This window comes from Myotis nattereri, assembly GCF_964212035.1.
Source record: "Myotis nattereri genome assembly, chromosome: 3".
NCBI lineage: Eukaryota > Metazoa > Chordata > Mammalia > Chiroptera > Vespertilionidae > Myotis > Myotis nattereri.
Window position 1 is genome coordinate 8,236,878 of NC_138077.1, and position 23,169 is coordinate 8,260,046.

General features: G+C 51.6%; 1 protein-coding gene and 1 pseudogene across 2 annotated transcripts; both read right to left on the bottom strand.

Moving 5' to 3' along the window:
* Nucleotides 1-3,224: 3,224 nt before the first annotated feature.
* LOC308516437 (cystatin-B-like) lies at nt 3,225-6,612 on the bottom strand. The gene is made up of 3 exons (XM_081087396.1): nt 6,429-6,612; nt 4,399-4,500; nt 3,225-3,595 (listed from the first exon to the last, which is right to left on the bottom strand). The coding sequence occupies exons 1-3, from the start codon at nt 6,501-6,503 to the stop codon at nt 3,467-3,469; spliced, it is 306 nt and encodes a 101-aa protein (XP_080943522.1). The 5' UTR covers nt 6,504-6,612; the 3' UTR covers nt 3,225-3,466.
* A 12,050-nt stretch (nt 6,613-18,662) lies between these two features.
* On the bottom strand, nt 18,663-21,328 carry LOC308516973 (cystatin-B-like; annotated as a pseudogene). The gene is made up of 3 exons: nt 21,233-21,328; nt 19,581-19,669; nt 18,663-18,791 (listed from the first exon to the last, which is right to left on the bottom strand). The product of its transcript is annotated as a cystatin-B-like (transcript).
* Between the last annotated feature and the right edge of the window lie 1,841 nt (nt 21,329-23,169).

Below are 23,169 nucleotides of genomic sequence, written 5' to 3' on the forward strand. Positions count from 1 at the left end.
CCTCACCCAGGCTAGCTAAACCTCCATAGGGTGATGGTCCCCACTGGGTGGGGGGGCTTGATCAGCCTGCAAACAGCCATCAGCCTCTAACCCAGGCTGGCCAGGCACCCCAGTGGGGACCCCCACCATGAAGGGGGTGTGACCAGTCTGCAAACAGCCATTAGCCCCTCACCCATGCTAGCCAGGCACCCCAGTGGGGACCCCCACCCTGAAGGGGGAGTGATCAGCCTGCAAACACCCATCAGCCCCTCACTCAGGCTGGCCAGGCAGCCCAGTGGGACCCACATCCTTATCCGGGACACCCTTCAGGTCAAACCCCCCAGCCCCCACCATGCTCCAGACCTCTATCCTATATAATGAAAGGGTAATATGCAAACTGACCCTAACAGCAGAATGACTGTGAATGACTGGTCACTATGACACACACTGACCACCAGGGAGCAGATGCTCAGTGCAGGAGCTGCCCCCTGGTGGTCTGTGTGCTCCCACAGGGGGAGCTCTGCTCAGTCACAAGCCAGGCTGATGGGTGCCAGTACAGCTGTGGTGGAAACCTCTCCCGCCTCCTCACCAACACTAAGGATGTCCAACTGCAGCATAGGCCTGCTCCCTACTGGCAAGAGTACATCCCCCAAGGGCTGCTGGTCTGCCAGAGGGATGTCTGACTGCCAGCTTGGGCCTGATCCCCCAGGGAGTGGACCTAAGCCAGCAGGTGGACATCCTCTGAGGGGTGCCGGACAGCAAGAGGGCATAGGCTGGGCTGAGGAACCCCACCAAGTGCACAATTTTTTGTGCACTGGTCCTCTAGTCTATAATAATAAAAACGTAATATGCTAAGTAGACCAGAGGTCTGGACGATGCTGGAGCTGCCAGGGAAGCCAAGGTCCCAGGTGCCTGCAGGCGGCCGGAGGGAAGCCCATGTCCTGGGTGACAGAGGGAAGACGAAGCCAGCAGCCAGGAGAAGGCAGGCCTACTTACACGAACTTTCATGCATTGGGCCTCTAGAATACTATAAATATAAATAAATATATATATATTATTGATTTCAGAGAGGGAGAGAGAGAGAGAAACATCAATGATGAGAATCATCGATTCTCTGCCTCCTACACACACCCCCACTGGGGATACAGCCAGCAATCTTGGCATGTGCCCTGTCCGAGAATCAAGCAGACCTCCTGGTTCATAGGTCAATGCTCAAACATTGAATCATGCTGGCCGGGCAAATATCTCCCTCTTAAAGAAAGGGCCTGCCCTGCTCTGCTTATCATGGACCAAGTACCCTCCCTGCCAGTCCACTCTGGTGCCATACCCACTCCGGGTTCCTGCAAGACCTGCCCTGGGATCAGGAGGGTGGGGCTCTCTTTCCTGGCCCATCCCTGCTAGATTGTAAGGACAAGCTCTAGTCATCAATCAGGTGTCACTGCCCTTCTGTGTTCTAATTCCTTCACACCTGGGTGGTGACAGCTCTGGTGCTCCTAGCCCAGCAGGTACTATACACCCTCCCACAATTTGTAGATAACTCCTCAGGTCATCTACCAGTAGCAGGCTTTGTGAGAAAGGCAAGGAGAGGGCGGGAGGTCGCGGCATCTGCTTTGTGTCTGAAGCGCCTGACTCTGCTTCTCAAACCCACTCTGACCGCCCTGTGCTGCTTAGCGGTCCCTGCCTGGACAGCTGGAGAATTAGGGCCTGTGACTCTCAAGGGTGGGCGGGTCCCTTTGTCGCTGTCTTCTTGGTGCTGGGGAAATAGATGGCACTGACCAGTGACTTGAGTGCTCAGTAAAAGGGGTGGGGTGGTCAGCACCCCCAGGGGGACATGGAGGGAAGGGGTACCATTACCAGCTTAGCCTGAAGGGCTCACTGGCAGGCCAAGTACCAGAACCCAAAAAGCATGCTGTAGAAGAGGGGTCGCTGCCAGGAGACCCCGAGGTGGTCCCTGCAGCAAGTTTTGGGGAACGAATGGTGAGAGCGAACCCACAGGTCAGCACCCAGAGCCCAGGGTGGGCAGAGGAGAGGCTGGGCAGATGGAAGAGTGCAAGCCCAGCATTGGTTCCCCAAATCCTCTGCCAAGGGGTCCCCCTGACTGGCTGTGGTTGACTGTCTTGTGCCATGTTTTTAGTGAGGTGAAATTCACAGGAAGGAAGTACACCTGAGTCACTTCAATTTCACATCCCAGGACATTTGTACCTCCCAGCCTTGTGTAACTGTCTCCCCTTTCCTGTCACAGATGCCTCATCACCCTGGGCACAACCCACACCCGTTAAGCAATCACCCATTTCTAACCAGGCAAGCAGGGCATGGCTGTCAGCTCTGCTTAGCCGTCTCCAGTCTCCATGCCGTCTCCGCCTGCCGGTCCCTGAAAGTTCCAGGTGGGAACTGCGTTCCATCTTCTGTTCAGTGCAGAGTTGCTTGACACGAAGAGGGTGTTATGAAAGTTTTATTCTTCCAGTTCATGGAGGGACGGGGACGCACACAGCTCACTGTGCAGAGATTTCTCACTGCCATTCTCCAGGCTCCTCATGCTCACCGCCCCGCCCTTCCACGCTCCTCATGATCTCAGGACACAGACACAATGCCACATGCCCCAGGGGAGCCGAGTGGGCTTCAGGAATGTCAGACCGACATTAACCCTCAGGAACACATATTCTACCTTGTCCCTGTGCCACACAGATAAAAATTTCACCCAACAGTCATTACTCCTATGATGTCAGGGGCCCTCTTTTCAAGCTATTTCACACAAACATGGGGCAAACCAAACAGGCACTGACCGCACTGACGGGCAGGACCCTGTTGAAACAGGCCCTTCCAGAGGCTCAGGCTTTGAGCAGGTGCTCACAGCCCAGGGGATGAGCGGCACAGCCTCCCAGGCCGCCGGTTCTGAGCAGCTGTGCAGCAGGATTGCTCAACACTTTGGTCCCTGCCATGTCATTGCTGCTACTGAAACAGTGTGACTGAGCACATCTGGAACTCATGGTCTAGAACCGGGTTTACTCGAATACTTTTACTTACGGGGGCACCCGAGGCCTGGAGACAGGACGCAGAGTCCAGAGCTGTAGTTGGAGCGACGCCTGGGGCCCCGGGTAGACCACCCACTGGCTGGGACCTGGGGCAGCCCCTCAGGTGGGGGGTCTCAGGCCCGGCGCGTGGCCTGGAAAGACCTTTGTAAACACGTCTATACGGTGGTTATGGTTTCAGATGAAGAACAAAACCCACAGCAAAGGAAGAAATTTGCAAAAACTTAAAAATGTATTTATTTAGGGATCATCTAAGCCCTCTTGGAAAGCAATTTAGTTAAGATCATTGATTGGGAGGAAAATCACGCTGTTAAAGTCAGAAGCAGAGACACCAGATTGGTGCAGAGCAGCCTCTCCAGCGAAAGTGGCACAGCATAGAGACGGCGTTCATTTCTGACCCCAACACGCGAACACATGACAGAGAACCACGTGGTGAAGGTTCAGTTCAAAACCCAGAACTAGAAATAGTCCAGCTCGTCCTGCTTTGTCTTGTTGGTCTGATAATTGTGCAGGGCCAGGGCCTCGTTTTCCTGGGTGAGACCTTCAAACACTCGAAGGTGCACGAAGTCATCATCTGCAACTTGAACCTGCAAAGAGAGTCGAGTGAGGGGGGCAGGTGCTGTCTCTGACCCCAAGTCCCTGTGCCTGGTGGACTGTGTGAGAAAGGCCCTGAGAGCCTGGAGGCCCAGTCCCTTCAGGGCAGCGGTTCTCAACCTGTGGGTCGTGACCCCTTTGGTGGTCGAACGACCCTTTCAGAGGGGTCGCCCTAAGACCATCCTGCATATCAGATGTTTACATTATGATTCATAACAGTAGCAACATTACAGTTATGAAGTAGGAACGAAAATAATTTTATGGTTGGGTCACCACATGAGGAACTGTATTTAAAGGGCCAGAAGGTTGAGAACCACTGCCTCAGGACATCAACCACTAGGGTGGTGACATTCCCATCTTCCTCCTTAGGGCATAGCAGATGCCCAGCACCCCAGCCAGCACCCCTGGCATGCTACATTCCCTCCTCAGAGCCCTTAGTGGCCCGGAAGGCTCAGTCCTCTCCTCTATGGAGGCCTGCAGGAGTGCATGCACACTCCTTTAATTATTTCAAAAATATCTTTATTGATTTTTTAGAGAGAAAGAGAGAGGGAGAGATACTTTGATTGATTGCCTCCTGCGTGCACCCCAATTGAGGCCAAGAATCCAACCTGCAACCCAGGTACCCGCCATTGACCGGGAATCAAACCCAAGGCCCTTTGGTGAGTATGCTGACGCTCTATCCGTTGAGCCACACCAGCCAATGCTACAGGAACGCCAATAAGCACTCCTGTCTTAGCCCCTATAAGTCCCCCATCTCCCCACATCTGCATGAGCACCCCTGTAGCGGACACTCCACCTTGATGAAGTAGTTAGTCCCCGCGACCACCTGGCTCCTGTACTCCGTGGCCTTGAAAGTGGGGTACTTCTTGTTTTCCTTCTCCTCCAGCTGGGACTTCACCTAGGGGGCAGGAGAGAGGGGAACTCAGTGTCTCCTTCCTGCAAGAGCGACGGATACGGGAGCTGCGGCCTCATGTCAGATGTTACAAGCTGACCTCTAAGGCCACCCTTTACGGATTATTCCTCGCAATCAGGACCAAGCCTGTCAAACCCGTGGCCGGCAGGAGGCCTGTGGCCTGCCCGCGCCTTCAGGGAGGGGCCCTAACCAGGGATAAGAATGGAGGGAGAGTGGAGTCAGCAGCTGACAGGAGGGAGCGTCAGGAAGGGAGAAGGCAGGTCCCTCCTGCCCCTCTGCTGCCCTCTGCATGGGGCCGGCAGGGTTCTCACTGCAGGCCTACCTGTGTCTCAGTGCTCACCTGTCGTGCAAGGTGCCATGTCTGTTCCGCAGGGATCTGACCCTGCAGATGGTGGACAAGCCTAGGGGGATGAGTGACACACACAAACACACACGGGAGTCTGGGAAGAAATGGCCTCCCTCTTGGCCTGTTTCAGGAGTGGAGGCAGGAGAGCAGAAATGGTGAGAAGACCCAAATGCAGGCGATGGGACTGGGCATGTGGCAGCCTCCAGGCCCTGCCCGTGTGACAGTTCACTGATCGTACTGTGGACCGGGAGAAAGACGGGCTGAACTAGAGCCAAGGGGAGCAGGAAAGGCCTGGGGATGGTGAGGAAGTTGCCAGTTACCACCACCAAGGGGCCAGGAGACGGCAGAGGCCAGGGAAGGCCCAGGTCGGGACTGGTGGGCACTACCTGAGGAGGCTGAGCCCGAATTTGGGGCTTTGACGCCCTCTGGCCAGGGCTCCCCCTCTGGCCTGTTCTCCACACCTGCAGTGCCGAGAGCTGGGGAAGGATCAGTACCAGAGGCAGCAAGAGGGTGTCCCTGCCCTGTCCTCTAGTAGCCTCAGGCAAGCCCCACCCTCAGAACTGCCTCCCAGCGGCCATGGTGACCGCCCTCTTACTTGTCACTTTCAAGTGACAGCACCACATCAGGGAGCCCCGAGACAGCCACTCCTCTCTGCTGAGCTGATGCACATTCACAGTTCACGCAGCAAGTGAGGAGTTCCTTAGGCCTGGAACCCGGGAACATCAGGAGAGGCTGGGCTCCGGAGCAGTGTGGGAGAGGAACTTCCCCCACTGGCTCACCACACAGTCCCTACAGATTCCTCATTTTCAAAGTCTCATGGGACGGACTCACCGTCCTTAACTGTGGTCAGATGGTCTAATCCACCTGAGCAAATGGGTGGGTGGGTTGGGGGGGTTCTTTCGGGTGAGGGCAGTGGTCGCGTACTCATTAGTCAACAGAGCCAAATATCAACAGGACAAAGATTGAAATTTCTTTTGAGAGCCAATTTTTTTAAACTTAAACCATATAGGTAGGTACATTGTTATTAACTTAATTAGGGTGCTCCTAAGGCTTAGGAAGGGCCACACTCAAGGGGTCAAAGAGCCGAATGTGGCTCGCGAGTCGCAGTTTGCCGACCATGGGGTTAGGGAAGCAGCAGGTTTGTTGGACTCTGTGTCTTCTCAGAACCTGAGCCTTCCTGTGGCCCCACCATCCCACCTTCCCCAGAACCTTCGGTGAAGGCCCCCCAGTGATGCCCACTTTACAGATGAGGAAACTGAGGCACAGGAGTCAAGCGCTGCCCAGGTCTGAACCAGGCTGTGCCTCTGCATCCCAGCCTGGTGTCTGTTTTTGTTTTACTTGCACAAGGAGCACTGGAATAAGGCAGGGCGGAAGTTAGGACCCCTGCAGACGCTGCCCCACGTTCACTGACTGGAACCCCCGAGGACAAGCACACCAGGCCCTTCCCTCTAGACGCCGAGGCCCAGGGTCCCTGTCCCAGCTCAATACCCTCCGCGTCCCGGCGGGCGCTGCCCCTCTGCGGACAGGGCGGGACCCGACCCGGGCTTAGGGGGACCTGGCCGCCTACCTTGTCTGCGATGGCCTGGATCTTGGCTGTGGCGGGCCGGGTTTCAGAGGGCGCACCCTTAATTGTAAGGCTCATGGCGGAGCAGCGGGCACGGAGCAGCAGTCACAGAAGGGAAAGCCGCGGGCACAGAGCAATGGCCTGCGAGTGAGATTAACAGGGAAGGCAGAGCGAGGGTTTTAACTGTGAGCATGGCCCTCTGTCGTAAGTCCTGGGCTCAGGTGACTAGGGGCGGAAGCATGCGGGGGCGGGGAGGAGGGCTGTCCAGTGGGAAGGTCGGGGGCGAGGGCAACGCCATTTAGGGGTGGGGTGGGTGGGGTGGGGCATAGGAGTGGGGTAGGGTGGGGAGAGCTGGGCGAGGGACCTGTGTCTTGCACAACCTTGAACCAGCAGAGGGCGCCGCCTGGGAACCACTGGCCTGCGCTGCAGGCATGTGCCCTGTTTCGTGTTGGTCTTATTGGCCATGGAGACACGCTGGGGGGGGGTGGGGGGGGGGTACCCGGCTCTGCGCGCCTCCAAAAGATGCCACTTTCGCTTGTGGATTATGTCGAGAGGAGGGCGATCAAGACCCAGCCATGGGGTGGGGAGGACTCCCACCTCTCCCTCATGGCATTCAGGGAAGGCCCTGGCCGGGGTGGCCAGTCCTTTGCAGCTTTCTCCTGTGCACCAAAGGGTCCTGGGTTCAACTTCAGGTTCCATATCCCCCTGGGCCCTAAACTGGAGACAACTGATCAATGTTTCTCTCTCACGTTGATGTTTCTCTCTTGCTCTCCCTCTCCCCTCCTCTCTCTAAAATAAAGGGGGGAACAAAAAATAAAATGATTATATTAAAATCATGTAGGTAGGGAGCCTCATCCAGAAAGAGAGCAAAGAGCAGAGATAACTTTTTTTAAATCTGAGACTCACCTGCATGGCAGGGCAGACAGCAGGTTACCAAACATCTGCTCTTCCATCTTCCTGTGATTTGTCCTCCTCCCTGTGAAGCTGAAAACCCACATCCCAGGCCTTAGCTCTGGAAGCTATGACCTCCGCTGCCACACCCCCTGCAGGGCAGGATCCAGGTGGTGGAGACCCAGAGATGAGTGGGAGCTGGACCTGAGAGTCCCCAAGAGCAGTAGGGAGAGAAGTCTGTGCCCACTGGACTCCAGAAGGAGCTGGGGGACAGAGACTGCCAGGGCATCTTGGAGTCCAGGACCAGGCCTGACTGGCCTCACTCCCCAGTGCATGGGACTGCTTTGCACTTCTCATCTGCAAGACCTGGTCCTGCACCCACCTTGCTCCAGTGTGTGACCCAGGGACATAGTGAAGGGCTGATGTGTGTGAGCAGAGGAGGCACAAAGGAGTCCAGTGATGAGATGCCTCCCAGGGCCTCAGGTTGGGGTAGGAGTGGCATTCCAGCTGCACCCCTCCCCCATCCAGGGCTGCACCTCAGGGGATGCTGGGCCTCTCCCACCACTGGGTGCTGACTGCAGGAGCAGGCCCAGCCTTGCCTTCTGTAGGCTCCGTGCAGAACCCCGATGGGAGTGGCCCATGAGCAGGTAAGTGGGAGAGGCCAGCTTTTCCTGTACCTGCCACGGAAGAGCCTGGTTTGTAATTCAAGGAAGGGTGGGAAGCCAGGCGTGGAAGGGAAGGAGAGACCACTAAAATTCAGTCATTATTGACTGACTGACTGACTGACTGAATGAATGAATGAATGTGTGAATGAAAAAGAGGATACATAGCAGACCTGACAAGTTCTGGGCGCTGCTTGGTGAGCCTGAAAGTAACCGCAAAGGTGATTCAATCATAAATTCCTATCTGGAGACAAAAACTCAGCAAAGAAACAGCAATCCTAAATGATTCACTAGATCAGATGGACTTAATTGACATCTTCAGAACACTTCACCCCAAAGCCACAAAATATATGTTCTTCTCAAGTGCTCATGGGACATCTTCAAAAATAGACCACATATTGGGTCACAAACAAAGTCTCCCCAAATTTAAGAAGATTGAAATCATACCAAGCATCTTCTCAGACCACAAGGCCATAATATTAGAAATAAACTACAACAAAAACAACTCAAAATACTCAAACACTTGGAAGCTGAATAGCACGTTATTAAATATTGATTGCGTTACCAATGAGATCAAAGAAGAAATTAAAAACATCCTGGAAACTAATGACAATGAAAACACAACAATCCAAAACCTTTGGGATACGATGAAAGCAGTCCTGAGAGGGAAGTTTATAGCTCTACAGGCCTATCTCAACAAACAAGAAAAAATGGTAGTAAATCATCTAAATCTACAGCTCAAAGAATTAGAAAGAGAGCAACAAGAAAACCCCAGAGTGAGCAGAAGGAAGGAGATAATAAAGATTAGAGCAGAAATAAATGACATAGAGACCAAAAAAAACAATACAGAAAATCAATGAAACCAAGAGCTGGTTCTTTGAAAGGATAAACAAGATTGACAAGCCTCTAGCCAGGCTCACCAAGAAGCAAAGAGAAAGGACCCAAATCAACAAAATCAGAAATGATAGAGGCGAAATAACAACAGATCCCACAGAAATACAAATGATTGTTAAAAAATACTATGGACAACTCTACTCCAACAAACTAGACAACCTGGAGGAAATGGACATATTCCTAGAAAAATACAACATTCCAAAACTAGATCAGGAAGAATCTAAAAATCTCAACAGGCCAATAACTATGGAAGAAATTGAAGCAGTCATCAAAAAGCTTCCAGCAAACAAAAGCCCAGGACCAGACGGCTTCACAGGGGAGTTTTACCAAACATTCAAGGAAGCAGTAAAACCTATCCTCCTCAGACTACTACAAAAAATCCAAGAGGAAGGAACACTTCCAAGCTCATTCTATGAAGCCAGCATCACCCTAATACCAAAACCAGGTAAAGACAACACAATGAAAGAGAATTACAGGCCAATATCCCTCATGAACATAGATGCCAAAATCCTCAACAAAATCTTAGCAAATCGGATCCAGCAGTACATCAGAAAGATCATACTCCACAACCAAGTAGGGTTTATCCCAGGGATGCAAGGATGGTACAATATCCGCAAATCAATAAACGTGATACATCACATAAACAAATTGAAAGGAAAAAACTACATGGTCATATCAATTGATGCAGAAAAAGCGTTTGACAAAATTCAACATCCATTTTTGATAAAAACTCTCAGCAAGGTGGGAATAGAAGGATCATACCTCAACATAATAAAAGCCATATATGACAAACCCACAGTCAACATCATACTCAATGGACAAAAACTAACACCATTTCCCCTAAGAACAGAAACAAGACACCACTCCTGTTCGACATACTACTGGAAGTATTAGCCATTGCAATTAGACAAGAAGAAGAAATAAAAGGCATCCAAATTGGAAAAGAAGAAGTAAAACTGTCCTTATTTGCAGATGACATATTATACTTAAAAAACCCTAAAGACTCCATCAATAAACTATTAGACTTAATAAAAGAATTCGGCAATGTAGCAGGATACAAAATTAACGCCAAGAAATCTATGGCATTTCTATACACCAATAGTGAATGTGCAGAAAGAGAGACTAAAAAAGCAATCCCATTTACCATTGCACCAAAAAAATTAAGCTACCTAGGAATAAACTTAACTAAAGAGGTAAAAGACCTCTTCTCAGAAAACTACAGGACGTTGAAAAAAGAGATAGAGGAAGACATAAAGAGATGGAAGAACATACCATGTTCTTGGATTGGTAGAATCAACATCATTAAAATGTCCATACTTCCCGAAGCAATCTATAAATTCAATGCACTTCCCATTAAAATACCAATGGCATATTTCACAGACCTAGAACGTACTCTCCAAAAATTCATCTGGAATAAAAAACGACCCCGAATAGCTGCAGCGATCCTGAGAAAGAACAAAGTAGGTGGGATCTCAATACCAGATATCAAGCTGTATTACAAAGCCACTGTTCTCAAAACTGCCTGGTACTGGCACAAGAACAGACATATAGATCAATGGAATAGAATAGAGAGCCCAGAAATCAGCCCCAACCAATACGCTCAATTAATATTTGACAAAGGAGGCAAGAACATACAATGGAGCCAAGATAGTCTCTTCAATAAATGGTGTTGGGAAAATTGAACAGATATATGCAAGAAAATGAAACTAGACCACCAACTTACACCATACACAAAAATAAACTCAAAATGGATAAAGGACTTAAATATACGACAGGAAACCATACAAATACTAGAAGAATCCAAAGGCAACAAAATCTCAGACATATGCCGAAGCAATTTCTTCACCGATACAGCTCCTAGGGCATTGGAAACTAAAGAGAAAACAAACATATGGGACTACATCAAAATAAAAAGCTTCTGCACAGCAAAAGAAACCATCAACAAAACAACAAAAAAACCCATTGCGTGGGAAAACATATTTGCCAATGTCATATCTGATAAGGGCCTAATCTCCAAAATTTATAGGGAACTCAAACAACTTAACAAAAGGAAGATAAACAATCCAATCAAAAAATGGGCAAAGGATCTAAATAGACACCTTTCAAAAGAGGACATTCAGAAAGCCAAGAGACATATGAAAACATGCTCAAAGTCACTAATCATCCGAGAGATGCAAATCAAAACAACAATGAGGTACCATCTCACATCTGTCAGACTGGCTATCATCAACAAATCAACAAACGACAAGTGCTGGAGAGGATGTGGAGAAAAAGGAACATTTGTGCACTGCTGGTGGGAATGCAGACTGGTGCAGCCACTATGGAAGACAGTATGGAGTTTCCTCAAAAAACTACAAATGGAACTCCCATTTGACCCTGTGATCCCACTCCTAGGAATATATCCCAGGAAACCAGAAACACCAATCAGAAAGGATATATGCACCCCTATGTTCATAGCAGCACAATTCACCATAGCTAAGATCTGGAAACAGCCTAAGTGCCCATCTGTAGATGAATGGATTAGAAAACTCTGGTACATCTACACGATGGAATACTATGCTGCTATAAAAAAGAAGGAACTCTTACCATTTGCAACGTCATGGATGGAACTGGAGAGCATTATGCTAAGTGAAATAAGCCAGTCAATGAAGGAAAAATACCACATGATGTCACTCATTTCTGGATAATAAAGACCATTATAAACTTATGAACAAAAATAGATACAGAGGCAGAGCTGCCTCGAACAGACTGTCAAACTACAGCAGGAAGCCCGGGGAGGGTGGGAGGGGAGGAGGGGGGTGGGTAAGAGATCAACCAAAGGACTTGTATGGATGCATATAAGCATAACCAATGGACATAAGACACTGGGGGGTAGGGGAGGCCAGGGGATTGTCAAGGGCGGGGGGGAAAAAAAGGAGACATATGTAATACTCTTTGTAATACTTTAAGCAATAAAATAAATAAATAAATAAATAAATAAATAAATAAATAAATAAATTCCTAGCTGGGCAGGTCATGCAGGTAATCACATCCTAGACCTATAGCAGAGGTGGGCAACCGCAGACACGCGTGCCAAACATGGCACGCCAGTAACTGCCGGGAGCCGGTCCATGCTTGCTGTTTCAAGGGACCTGGCATATATGGCATACTGTTCTTAATATGTTTGCTCACCTTCTTGGCACTATGTGTTTTAACCAAGGTCTCTGAGAAAGGTTGTTTCCCCAGGTAGGGATTTTCCCCTGAAGTTAGGGAGGGAATAAAACCTCTTAACTAAGTGCCAGGTGGGTAATTAATCACTTTAACTACGAACAATCATGCTTAAACTACATAATCTTTACTCCCTGGAATGGAGATAAGAAACGCCCTAACCTTTGAAATAGAGATTGATAGGATTGGAATCAACTGGTATAAATACAGATGTAAGAAGACAGAAAGAAGGAGACAGAACCTAGGCACAGAACCTACACAGAACGTTCTCTAGAGACAGAAGAACTTCACTGGAGAGAACATGGCAAAAGATCCTGGACAGAAACTGACCTCAGAACCTAGAGACAGAACCTAGCGAGAGAACATGGCAAAAGATCCTGGAGTGAGCCTGACTACAGAAATTGGCAAGAGAACCTGACTAGAACCTGGTGAGTGAACCTGGACAGAACCTGGTTGGAGAACCTAGCAAGGGAACATGGCTACAGAATCTGGCTGGAGAACCTGGAGAACCTAGCAAGAGAACATGGACACAGAACCTGGCTGGAGATCCTAAGCAGAACCTCTCTGGAGATCCAGACCAGAACTTGACTGGAGATCCTGGCTGGAGATCCTGGCTAGGCTGCTGATGAACTGAATGCTGTCTCCGTGTCATTCCTTCTTCGCCGACTCTGTCTACACCTTTGGGAACCCCTGGACCTGCTGGGGTTGGACCCCAGCAAGTAACTTTTGCTGGCACGTGAAACCATCTCTTAAAATCTTCCATTTACAATTTCTTCCTTAATACAGACTTTTTTATTTTTCAGATAAATTCAGTGTAGGTGCATCTTAGATAAATAAATAATTTTACATAACAAGTTATCTTAAAGACCATAGACATGGATTGCCGAGAGAGGGGAAGAGTAATTTTTATGTCTCTGCCTTAACTCTCCCTGCCTTTCTAGATCTGACCAGTGTTTTCGTTTCATCCAGATATGCTTGTGAATCTTTATTCTCAGTGATGAATTTTGTTAAGTCTCATAATAGGAGTAGCCTGACGGATGAAAGTAGTAGCTCGTGCATATCTCTGCAGGTCACGAAATATAAACCTGATGTAAAATCTCTGTCATCAGTGATGCAGCAGCAAAAGTCCCACTGATAATATCAAATGGAGTCATAAAGTCTTCTGTCGGACTATCGTGTACATGTATACATTAAAAAATAAATGCATTTTTCATCATCATATACTGTGTTTTTGTCGCTCGAATGAATTTTATTATTTCTTCAAGGTTCTTCATATACATACACCTTAAGAGATATGAAGTAGGTGTTACATGTTCTCAAAAAATTAGGGTTGGCACGCAGAAAAATTTTGAGTCAGAGATTTTGCCGGTTTTGGCACGCTCTCACAAAAAGTGTACCCACCCCTGGCCTATAGCTTCCTTAGTGAAAGGCCAATCTTTCCCGTAAGCAGCCCTGCTCATTGTTCTTATGCATCTAGGATCAGATACCTTTGACAAGTCAGGGTGAATTTCTTTTCCAAACCCCTTGGAGGCATAGCCACATTGGCACCACATATGCTGCTGCCCACATACCATCTTTACTTACTGTAAATGTTAACTATCCTGTAGTCACTAATGTGAAGGAAGTGGGTGCTTCTCCATTTTGCTTCCTGCTAGTCGACATCTCACAGGTGTTGTCACAGCTCCTTGCTGGGGCGGTAAGTGTGCCCTGTGTGACTCCACCTGGAGAGGATTCTGGAAGCCTCCTCCCGGTGTCTCCTGGAGTCCCTCTGTATGGCCTTTTCCTGTGCTGATTTGCTTTGTTTCTTTGCCATAATAGATCATAGCGCTCCATCCTGGTAGCCTCCTAGATCAACAGGTTTGGGGTTCTCTGACACGTGGCCCTTCACAGGAAAAAATCTGCTGAGTCCATTCTGCATGAACATAAGCACTACATTGTCACACCTAAGAAAACAATTATTCTGCACTATAATCCAACATCCAGTCCATATGCAAGCTTTCCCAGTTGACCCCCAAATGACATAGAGCTTTTTCTTTGAACCAGGATCCAGTCAAGATTTGTATATGCAAATATGTACAGGGATACATCCCCTCCTTTATATAGGCTTTCTTTCCTTCCTTCATCCATGACTTTAACTCTGTGAAGATATCAGGACGATTGTCTTGCGAACTGTCCCAGACTAGGGTGGTGACTGTCTTCTGTGCACCCTGCTCAGCCTTCCTGTGTCCTGACAGCTGGGTGCAGCCCTGAAGGCTGGATGAGGGTCAGGTTTGACTGCCCACAGGTGCGGCTGCTGCGTGGGAGGCCACACGCCCCCGCCCGCCCATAGTGGCCGTCTCTTGGGGTGGGGACTGATAGCTTGGACCACCTTTCTTATGCCCTTGTGCCATTTTCTGATGACTTTCGCCCTGAATCAAAGATTCACTGGGGGCGGCACAGAGTTTTCTCCAATCCTTCCATTTCCTTCTGTCTGTGCTCGCTGGCTTTCTTTGCTAAAGAACCTTCTGTCCTCAACCAGGTTAAACTACCGCCCCCCTGAAAGGCGGGCACAGGTTTAGTGACCTTTTAATTACAACTGTCTAGAGCTGTCATTGCGGTGTCCGGCTACTACGGGGCGATGGCGTGCGGCCGAGGAGAGGTCCTCCCAGGCGCTGGTGGTCAGAGATTGCGCCCGGGCCAGGCCGGCGCGGCCGTGTGACGTCACACCGCGCGACCAGGCGAAGTTCAGCGGCGCTGTCCCTGGTACCTGGATTTCTCAGTGGCGATCGCCATGGTTCCGCGGGTGCAGCTCCCCCCTGAGATCCAGCTGGCGCAGCGCCTGGCGGGGAAGGAGCAGGTGACCCGGGCCCGGGCGGTGAGGAAGCTCCCTGCTCTGGCCGGCCCTCTCTTATTCTCTCCTTCGATGGCCAACCTGTGTGCATCTGTGTGCATTGTGGGTTCTGACCCATCCACTCCTCATCCTCTGTGTCTCCGTGAGACCAGTTCGCCTCACCGCTCTCCTTGATTCTAAACAGGCGTTTTCAACCTTCTTGCCCTTTCAATACAGTTCCTCATGCTGTGACCCAACCATAAAATTATTTTCGTTGCTGCTTCATAACTGTAATGTTGCTACTGTTATGAATCGTAATGTAAATATCTGATATGCAGGATGGTCTTAGGCGACCCCTGTGAAAGGGTCGTTCGGCCGACAAAGCGGTCGCGACCCACAGGTTGAGAACCGCTGTTCTAGAGGCTTTCCTTCCCCTGCCTCCTCCCTCCTCCTCAGCTGTCCACACAATTGTGGTGAGAATGCGACAGCCTCACTAAGGACGACTCTCCTACTGTCACCCAGACCCCGCGCCCACTGCAGACCAGCAGGCATGGGGCTGCCTGCTGCAGTGACATGGGCTGTGCCCTTTGAAGCGTCTCTCGATTCACCACTGCTCTGCCCAGGGCCCTGCCGTTCATATGTTTCACATCTGGGCCTTGCGGCAGGCACAGGGCCCACTCCAGCACCTAACCTACTCCAGTGGACCCCAAATGCCATCTCATGGCTCTGGTGCACCAGGCTGTTCCCTGCTCCCAGCCCTGCCTCCGAGCCTGTCCCTTCTCACCAGCGTCACCGCCAGCCCCAGTGCACTGAGCCTGGGCCCGCCCGCCCCTCTGTCATGTCTTTGCCTTGATCCTGTGCTCACTGCTCTTTCTGAGGCTGCCTCTCTGGTATCAGGAGCCAGCATGTCCGCACTTGTGCGGGGCCCCGGCTGCTGGTGCGTGTCTGCTCCTGAGGCTGTCGGTGCTTCTGTGCCAGGTGCTCTCGTGCCCTCTGCTGCCCTGGGCTGGCACCTTCGGTCAGCCTTGAAGTGAGGTAGCCCAGGCCTTCACGCACCTCATTATGTGGCCTTGCTGTTTCAGGGAGAAATGAACAGGAGGACCCACGTGCAGACCTGAGTTCCAGATTAGAGAGAAAGAGGCGGCGTCAGGGTCCAGGGGCGGACCCCACTGCGCCCCCGGAACAGCCCAGAGGCCATGGCAGGAGAGGAGCGCGCAAGAGGCGGCGGCAGCCTCAGGCAGGGGCCAGAGCAAAGGTGCCTGGGTGCCAGGAGCCAGATGTGAAAAAGAAGTGGACACGGAAGAGCAAGAAATGACGTGGCCAGGCCCAGCCCTGGCAGGACAGCCCTGTCTCCGCCACTCCTCCCGGTCTGTGCTGTGTTTAATGAGCGAACAGGACAGGTGGGCCATGGTCCCAAGACTCCGGACATGGTCTGAAGTTCAGCACTAGCTGAGGTTGGCTCTCACTCAGCCATGCCCCAGAGAGCGCTGCTGCTGTGCTGACCCCGGTCAGGCAGGACCCGCAGACAACCCTCCCTGTCAGGGCAGGGGACTAGCCACGCAGCGGGTGGCTGTAAATAAAATGCTACACATTCTTAGAAATGGGAGTCCTGCCCTGTGTGCTCACGCTGGAAGGTTTCTGGTGGGGTGAAATGACAGGTGCTGGCTCTTGAATAGTGTTTATATTTTACTTGAGGCCCAGTGCACAGATTCGTGAACCGTGGGGTCCCTCGGCGTAGCCTGTGGTGGATCGGGGGATCGGGTGGAAACCGGCAGTTCAATGCCGCCTGCCACTCCTGCCTGCGCTCCTGCTCATCTTGGCCCCACTAGGCCTGCCACCACCATTGCTTGGTAGGCTTGCTGCTGCTCTGCTGAGGTCTCCGGGCTGCAGCAGCCAGCCGTGAGCCCTGTGTCTGCCATCCGTTGGTCAGCTGAGTGGCGCTCCCACTGTGGGAGTGCACTGACCACCAGGGACAGCTCCTGCATTGACCATCTGTCCCCTGGTAGTGCGCATCACAGCAAAAGGTCATTCGGTTGTTTGGTTGCTTAGGCTTTTATATATATAGACTAGAGGCCCAGTGCACAAAAATTCGTGCACTTGGTGGGGGGTCCCTCAGCCCAGCCTGTGCCCTCTCTCAGGCTGGGACCCCTCGGGTGATGTCCACCTGATGGCTTAGGCATGCTCCCTGGGGGATCGGGGCCAAGCTGGCAGTAAGACATCCCTCTGGCAGCCCAGCAGCCCTCGGGGATGTCCACTTGCCAGTGGGGAGCAGGCCTAAGCTGCAGTCGGACATCCTTAGCACTGCTGAGGAGTCGGGAGAGGCTCCCACCACCACCGCAATACTGGCAGCCATCAGCCTGGCTTGTGGCTACGCAGATCTCCCCCTGTGGGAGCGCACTGACCACCAGGAGGCATCTCCTGCATTGAGCGTCTGCCCCCTGGTGGTCAGTGTGTGTCATAGTTACCAGTCATTCCCAATCGTTCTGCAGTTAGGGTCAGTTTGCATATTACCCTTTTATTATATAAGATAGAGACCTGGTGCATGGGGGCGCGGGGGGGGGGGGGGGGAGAGCGGAGCGGAGGCTGGTTTGCCCTTAAGGGTGTCCCAGAACAGGGAAGGGTCCCACTGGGGTGCCTGGCCAGCTTGGGTGAGGGTCTGATGGGTGTTTGTAGCTGGTCACACCCCCTTCAGGGTGGGGGTCCCCACTGTGGTGCCTGGGCAGCCCGGGTGAGGGGCTCATGGAGGGACGGGGACGCACACAACTCACTGTGCAGAGATTTCTCACTGCCATTCTCCAGGCTCCTCATGCTCACTGCCCGGCCCTTCCACGCTCCTCATGACCTCAGGTCACAGAAAAAACGCCACACGCCCCAGTGAAGCCGAGTGGGGTTCAGGAATGTCAGACCGACATTAACCCTCAGAAACACATATTCTACCTTGTCCCTGAGCCACACAGATAGAAATTGCACCCAACAGTCATTACTCCTATGATGTCAAGGACACTCTTTTCAAGCTATTTCACACAAACATGGGGCAAACCAACCAGGCACTGACCGCACTGGCGGGCAGGACCCTGTTGAAACAGGCCCTTCCAGAGGCTCAGGCTTTGAGCAGGTGCCCGCAGCCCAGGGGACGAGTGGCATCGCCTCCCAGGCCGCCGGTTCTGAGCAGCTGTGCAGCAGGATTGCGCAACACTTTGGTCCCTGCCCTGTCATTGCTGCTACGGAAACAGTGTGACTGAGCACACCTGGAACGCATGGTCTAGAACCGGGTTTACTCGAATCCTTTTACTTACGGGGGCACCCGAGGCCTGGAGACAGGACACAGAGTCCAGAGCTGTAGTTGGAGCGACTCCTTGGGCCCTGGGTCGACCACCCACTGGCTGGGACCTGGGGCAGCTCCGCGGGGCTCTCCTCCTCAGGTGGGGGGTCTCAGGCCCGGCGTGTGGCCGTGAGAGACCTTTGTAAACATGTCTATACGGTGGTTATGGTTTCAGATGAAGAACAAATCCCACAGCAAAGGAGGAAATTTGCAGAAACTTAAAAATGTATTTATTTAGGGATCATCTAAGCCCTCTTGGAAAGCAATTTAGTTAAGATCATTGATTGGGAGAAAAATCACGCTGTTAAAGTCAGAAGCAGAGACACCAGATTGGTGCAGAGCAGCCCCTCCAGCGAACGTGGCACAGCATAGAGACGGCGTTCATTTCTGACCCCAACACACGAACACGTGACAGAAAACCACATGGTGAAGGTTCAGTTCAAAATCCAGAACTAGAAATAGTCCAGCTCATCCTGCTTGGTCTTGTTGGTCTGATAATTGTGCAAGGCCAGGGCCTTGTTTTCATGAGGGAGACTTTCAAACACTCGAAGGTGCACGAAGTCATCATCTGCAACTTGAACCTGCAAAGAGAGTCGAGTGAGGGGGGCAGGTGCTGCCTCTGAGCCCAAGTCCCTGTGCCTGGTGGACTGTGTGAGAAAGGCCCTGAGAGCCTGGAGGCCCAGTCCCTTCAGGGCAGCGGTTCTCAACCTGTGGGTCGCAACCCCTTTGGTGGTCGAACGACCCTTTCAGAGGGGTCGCCCTAAGACCATCCTGCATATCAGATGTTTACATTATGATTCATAACAGTAGCAACATTACAGTTATGAAGTAGCAACGAAAATAATTTTATGGTTGGATCACAACACGAGGAACTGTAATTAAAGGGTCAGAAGGTTGAGAACCACTGCTTCAGGGCATCAGCCACTAGGGTGGTGACATTCCCATCTTCCTCTTTCAGGAGTAGCAGGTGCCCAGCACCCCAGCCAGCACCCCTGGCACGCTACATCCGCTCCTCAGAGCCCTTAGTTGCCTGCAAGGCTAAGTCCTCTCCTCCATGGAGGCCTGCAGGAGTGCATGCACACTCATTTATTATTTTTAAAACTTTTATTGATTTTTTAGAGAGAAAGAGAGAGGGAGAGGTACATCGACTGAATGCGCCCCAACTGAGGCCAGAGATCCAACCTGCAACCCAGGTACCTGCCCTTGACCAGGAATCAAACCCGAGGCCCTTTGGTGTGCTGGCTGACGCTCTATCCATTGAGCAACATCAGCCAGGACTACAGGAACCCCCTTAAGCACCCCTGTGCTGGTCCCTGTAAGCCCCCCACCTCCCCACATCTGCATAGGTACCCCTGTAGCGGACACTCCAACTTGATGAAGTAGTTAGTCCCCTGGACCACCTGGCTCCTGAACTCCGTGGCCTTGAAAGTGGGTACTTCTTCTTTTCCTTCTCCTCCAGCTGGGACTTCACCTAGGGGGCAGGCACTGAGGGGAGCTCAGTGTCTTCCTTCCTGCAAGAGTGACCGGCACGGGAGCTGCGGCCTCATGTCAGATGTTACACACTGACCCATAAGGCCCCCCCTTTACAGATTATTCCTCGCAATCAGGACCAAGCCTGTCAGACCCGTGGCCGGCACGAGGCCTGTGGCCTGCCCGCGCCTTCAGGGAGGGGCCCTAACCAGGGATAAGCATGGAGGGAGAATGGAGTCAGCAGCTGACAGGAGGGAGGGTCAGGAAGGGAGAAGGCAGGTCCCTCCTCCCCCTCTGCTGCCCTCGGCATGCGGCTGGCAGGGTTCTCACTGCAGGCCTACCTGTGTCTCAGTGCTCACCTGTCATGCAAGGTGCCATGTTTGGTCCGCAGGGATCTGACCCTGCACACGGTGGACAAGCCTACGGGGATGAATGACACACACAAACACACACTGGAGTCTGGGAAGGAATGGCCTCCCTCTTGGCCTGTTTCAGGAGTGGAGGCAGGAAAGCAGGAATGGTGAGAAGACCCAAATGCAGGCGATGGGACTGGGCATGTGGCAGCCTCCAGGCACTGCCCGTGGTGACAGTTCACTGATCGTACTGTGGACCGGGAGAAAGACGGGCTGCACTAGAGCCAAGGGGAGCAGGAAAGGCCTGGGGATGGTGAGGAAGTTGCCAGTTACCACCCTCAAGGGGCCAGGAGACTGCAGAGGGCCAGGGAAGGCCCAGGTCGGACTGGTGGGCACTACCTGAGGAGGCTGAGCCAGAATTGGGGACTTTGACATCCTCTGGCCAGGGCTCCCCCTCTGGCCTCTGTTCTCCACACCTGCAGCCCAGAGAGCGGGGGGAGGATCAGTACTCGAGGCAGCAAGAGGGTGTCCCTGCCCTGTCCTCTAGGAGCCACAGGCAAGCCCCGCCCTCAGAACTGCCTCCCAGCGGCCATGGTGACCGCCCTCTTACTTGTCACTTTCAAGTGACCAGCACCACATCAGGGAGCCCTGAGACAGCCACTTCTCTCTCCTGAGCTGATGGCGCATTCACAGTTCACGCAGCAAGTGAGGAATTTCTTAGGCCTGGGACCCGGGAACCTCAGGAGAGGCTGGGCTCCTATCGGGTTAGGGAAGCAGCAGGTTTGTTGGACTTTGTGTCTTCTCAGAACCTGAGCCTTCCTGTGACCCCACCATCCCACCTTCCCCAGAACCTTTGTTGAAGGCACCCCAGTGATGCCCACTTTACAGACGAGGAAACTGAGGCACAGAAATCAAGCACTGCCCAGATCTGAACCAGACTCAGCTTCTGCATCCCAGCCTGGTTTCCGTTTTTGTTTTACTTGCCCAAGGAGCACTAGAATAAGGCAGGGCAGAAGTTAGGACCCCTGCAGACCCTTTCCCAGGTTCACTGACTGGAACCGCCCGAGGACAAGCACACCAGGCCCTTCCCTCTAGAAGGCGAGGCCCAGGGTCCCTGTCCCAGCATCAATACCCTCCGCGTCCCGGCGGGCGCTGCCCCTCTGAGGACAGGGCGGGACCTGACTCGGGCTCCGAAGGACTTGGCCGCCTACCTTGTCGGCGATGGCCTGGATCCTGGCCTTGGCAGGCCGGATTTCGGAGGGCGCACCAGCCACATCCTCCTCGGAAGAGCTCATGGCGGAGAAGTGGGCTCTGCGCAGCGGGCACAGAAGGGAAGAGCAGTGGACACAGAGCAATGGCCTGCGAGTGAGATTAGCAGCGAAGGCAGAGAGAGGGTTTTTTTTTTCTTAATTAAATCTTTATTGTTCAGATTATTACATTTGTTCCTCTTTTTTCCCCCCATAACTCCCCTCCTCCAAGTTCCCGCCCCACCCTCCGCCCTCATTCCCCACCCACTGTCCTCATCCATAGGTGCACGATTTTTGTCCAGTCTCTTCCCGCATCTCCCACACCCCTTTCCCCCCCAAGAATAGTCAGTCCTTTCCCTTTCTATGTCCCTGATTCTATTATGATCACCAGATTATTTATTCACTTGATTCTTAGATTCACTTGTTGATAGATGCATGTTTGTTGTTCATAATTTGTATCTTTACCTTTTTCTTCTTCTTCCTCTTCTTAAAGGATACCTTTCCGCATTTCATATAATCCTGGTTTGGTGGTGATGAAGTCCTTTAGCTTTTCCTTATCTGTGAAGCTCTTTATCTGACCTTCAGTTCTGAATGATAGCTTTGCTGGATAAAGTAATCTTGGTTGTAGGTTCTTGGTATTCATCACTTTGAATATTTCTTGCCTTTCCCTTCTGGCCTGCAAAGTTTCTGTTGAGAAGTCAGCTAACAGTCGTATGGGTATTCCCTTGTAGGTAACTGAGTTTCTTTCTCTTGCTGCTCTTAAGAGTCTCTCTTTGTCTTTTGCTCTTGGCATTTTAATTATGATGTGTCTTGGTGTAGTCCTCTTTGGATTCCTTTTGTTTGGGGTTCTCCATGCTTCCTGGACTTGTAAGTCTATTTCTTTCACCAGGTAGGGGAAGTTTTCTGTCATTATTTCTTCAAATAGGTTTTCAATATCTTGCTCTCTCTCATCTTCTGGCACCCCTATAATTCTGATGTTGGTACGTTTGAAGCTGTCCCAGAGGCTCCTTACACTATCTTCGTATTTTCGGATTCTTTTTTCATTTTGCTTTTCCGGTTGGGTGTTTTTTGCTTCTTCGCATTTCAAATCTTTGCCTTGATTCTTGCGGTCCTCTGGTCTGCTGTTGGGAGTCTGTATAATATTCGTTATTTCAGTCCGTGTATGTTTAATTTCTAGTTGGTTCTTTATCATAACATCGAGGGTCTCATTAGATTTGTTGAGGATCTCATTAAGTTTATCAGCGGCTTCTAGACAGTTCTTGAGAGACCTTAAAAGTGTGGTTCTGAACTGAATATCCTCCATTGACAGTTTTGTCCTGTTTCTTTGTCTCCGCATTTTTTTATCCTTTCTTGGTGCACCCCCTAATGGTCTTTGTGTGCAGTCCTCCTGTAGTTCAGCCTTGATTGTTGTAGTTAATACTAGGGGGATTTGACCTCCAGGCCAGCTGGCTGTGAGAGTCAGCTGTGTCTGCAGTGGGAACACTTCTGTCCTCTAGGGAGGTGCTAATCTAGCCTTTGCCTGAGGCTATTCGGCAAATGGCTCTGTGCAGGGCTTGGGTGGGGCGGGTGGGTCGCTTGGGCTCGGGGACCAACAGGGTGGGCCAGAGAGAGCAGTTATGGCGGCTCTCAGTTCCGTCCCTAGGGGCTCTGCCTCACAGAGTCCCAGCAACCGCTGCAAACCTCAGAGAGAAAGCTGCCTTCGAGTTCCGACCGAAGCCAGACAGTCCCGCTTCTCCCATTTGAGTCTGGGTCCCTAGAGACTCGCCCGGCTCTGGAGCTCAGAATCTGAGACTCCCTCCCGATTGAAAGCACCAACCATGCCCTCCGCTGCCAGCCTGCTCCGCGCGCACTCCACACCTGAGTATTTCACTTCAGCACTGCGCCTCCTC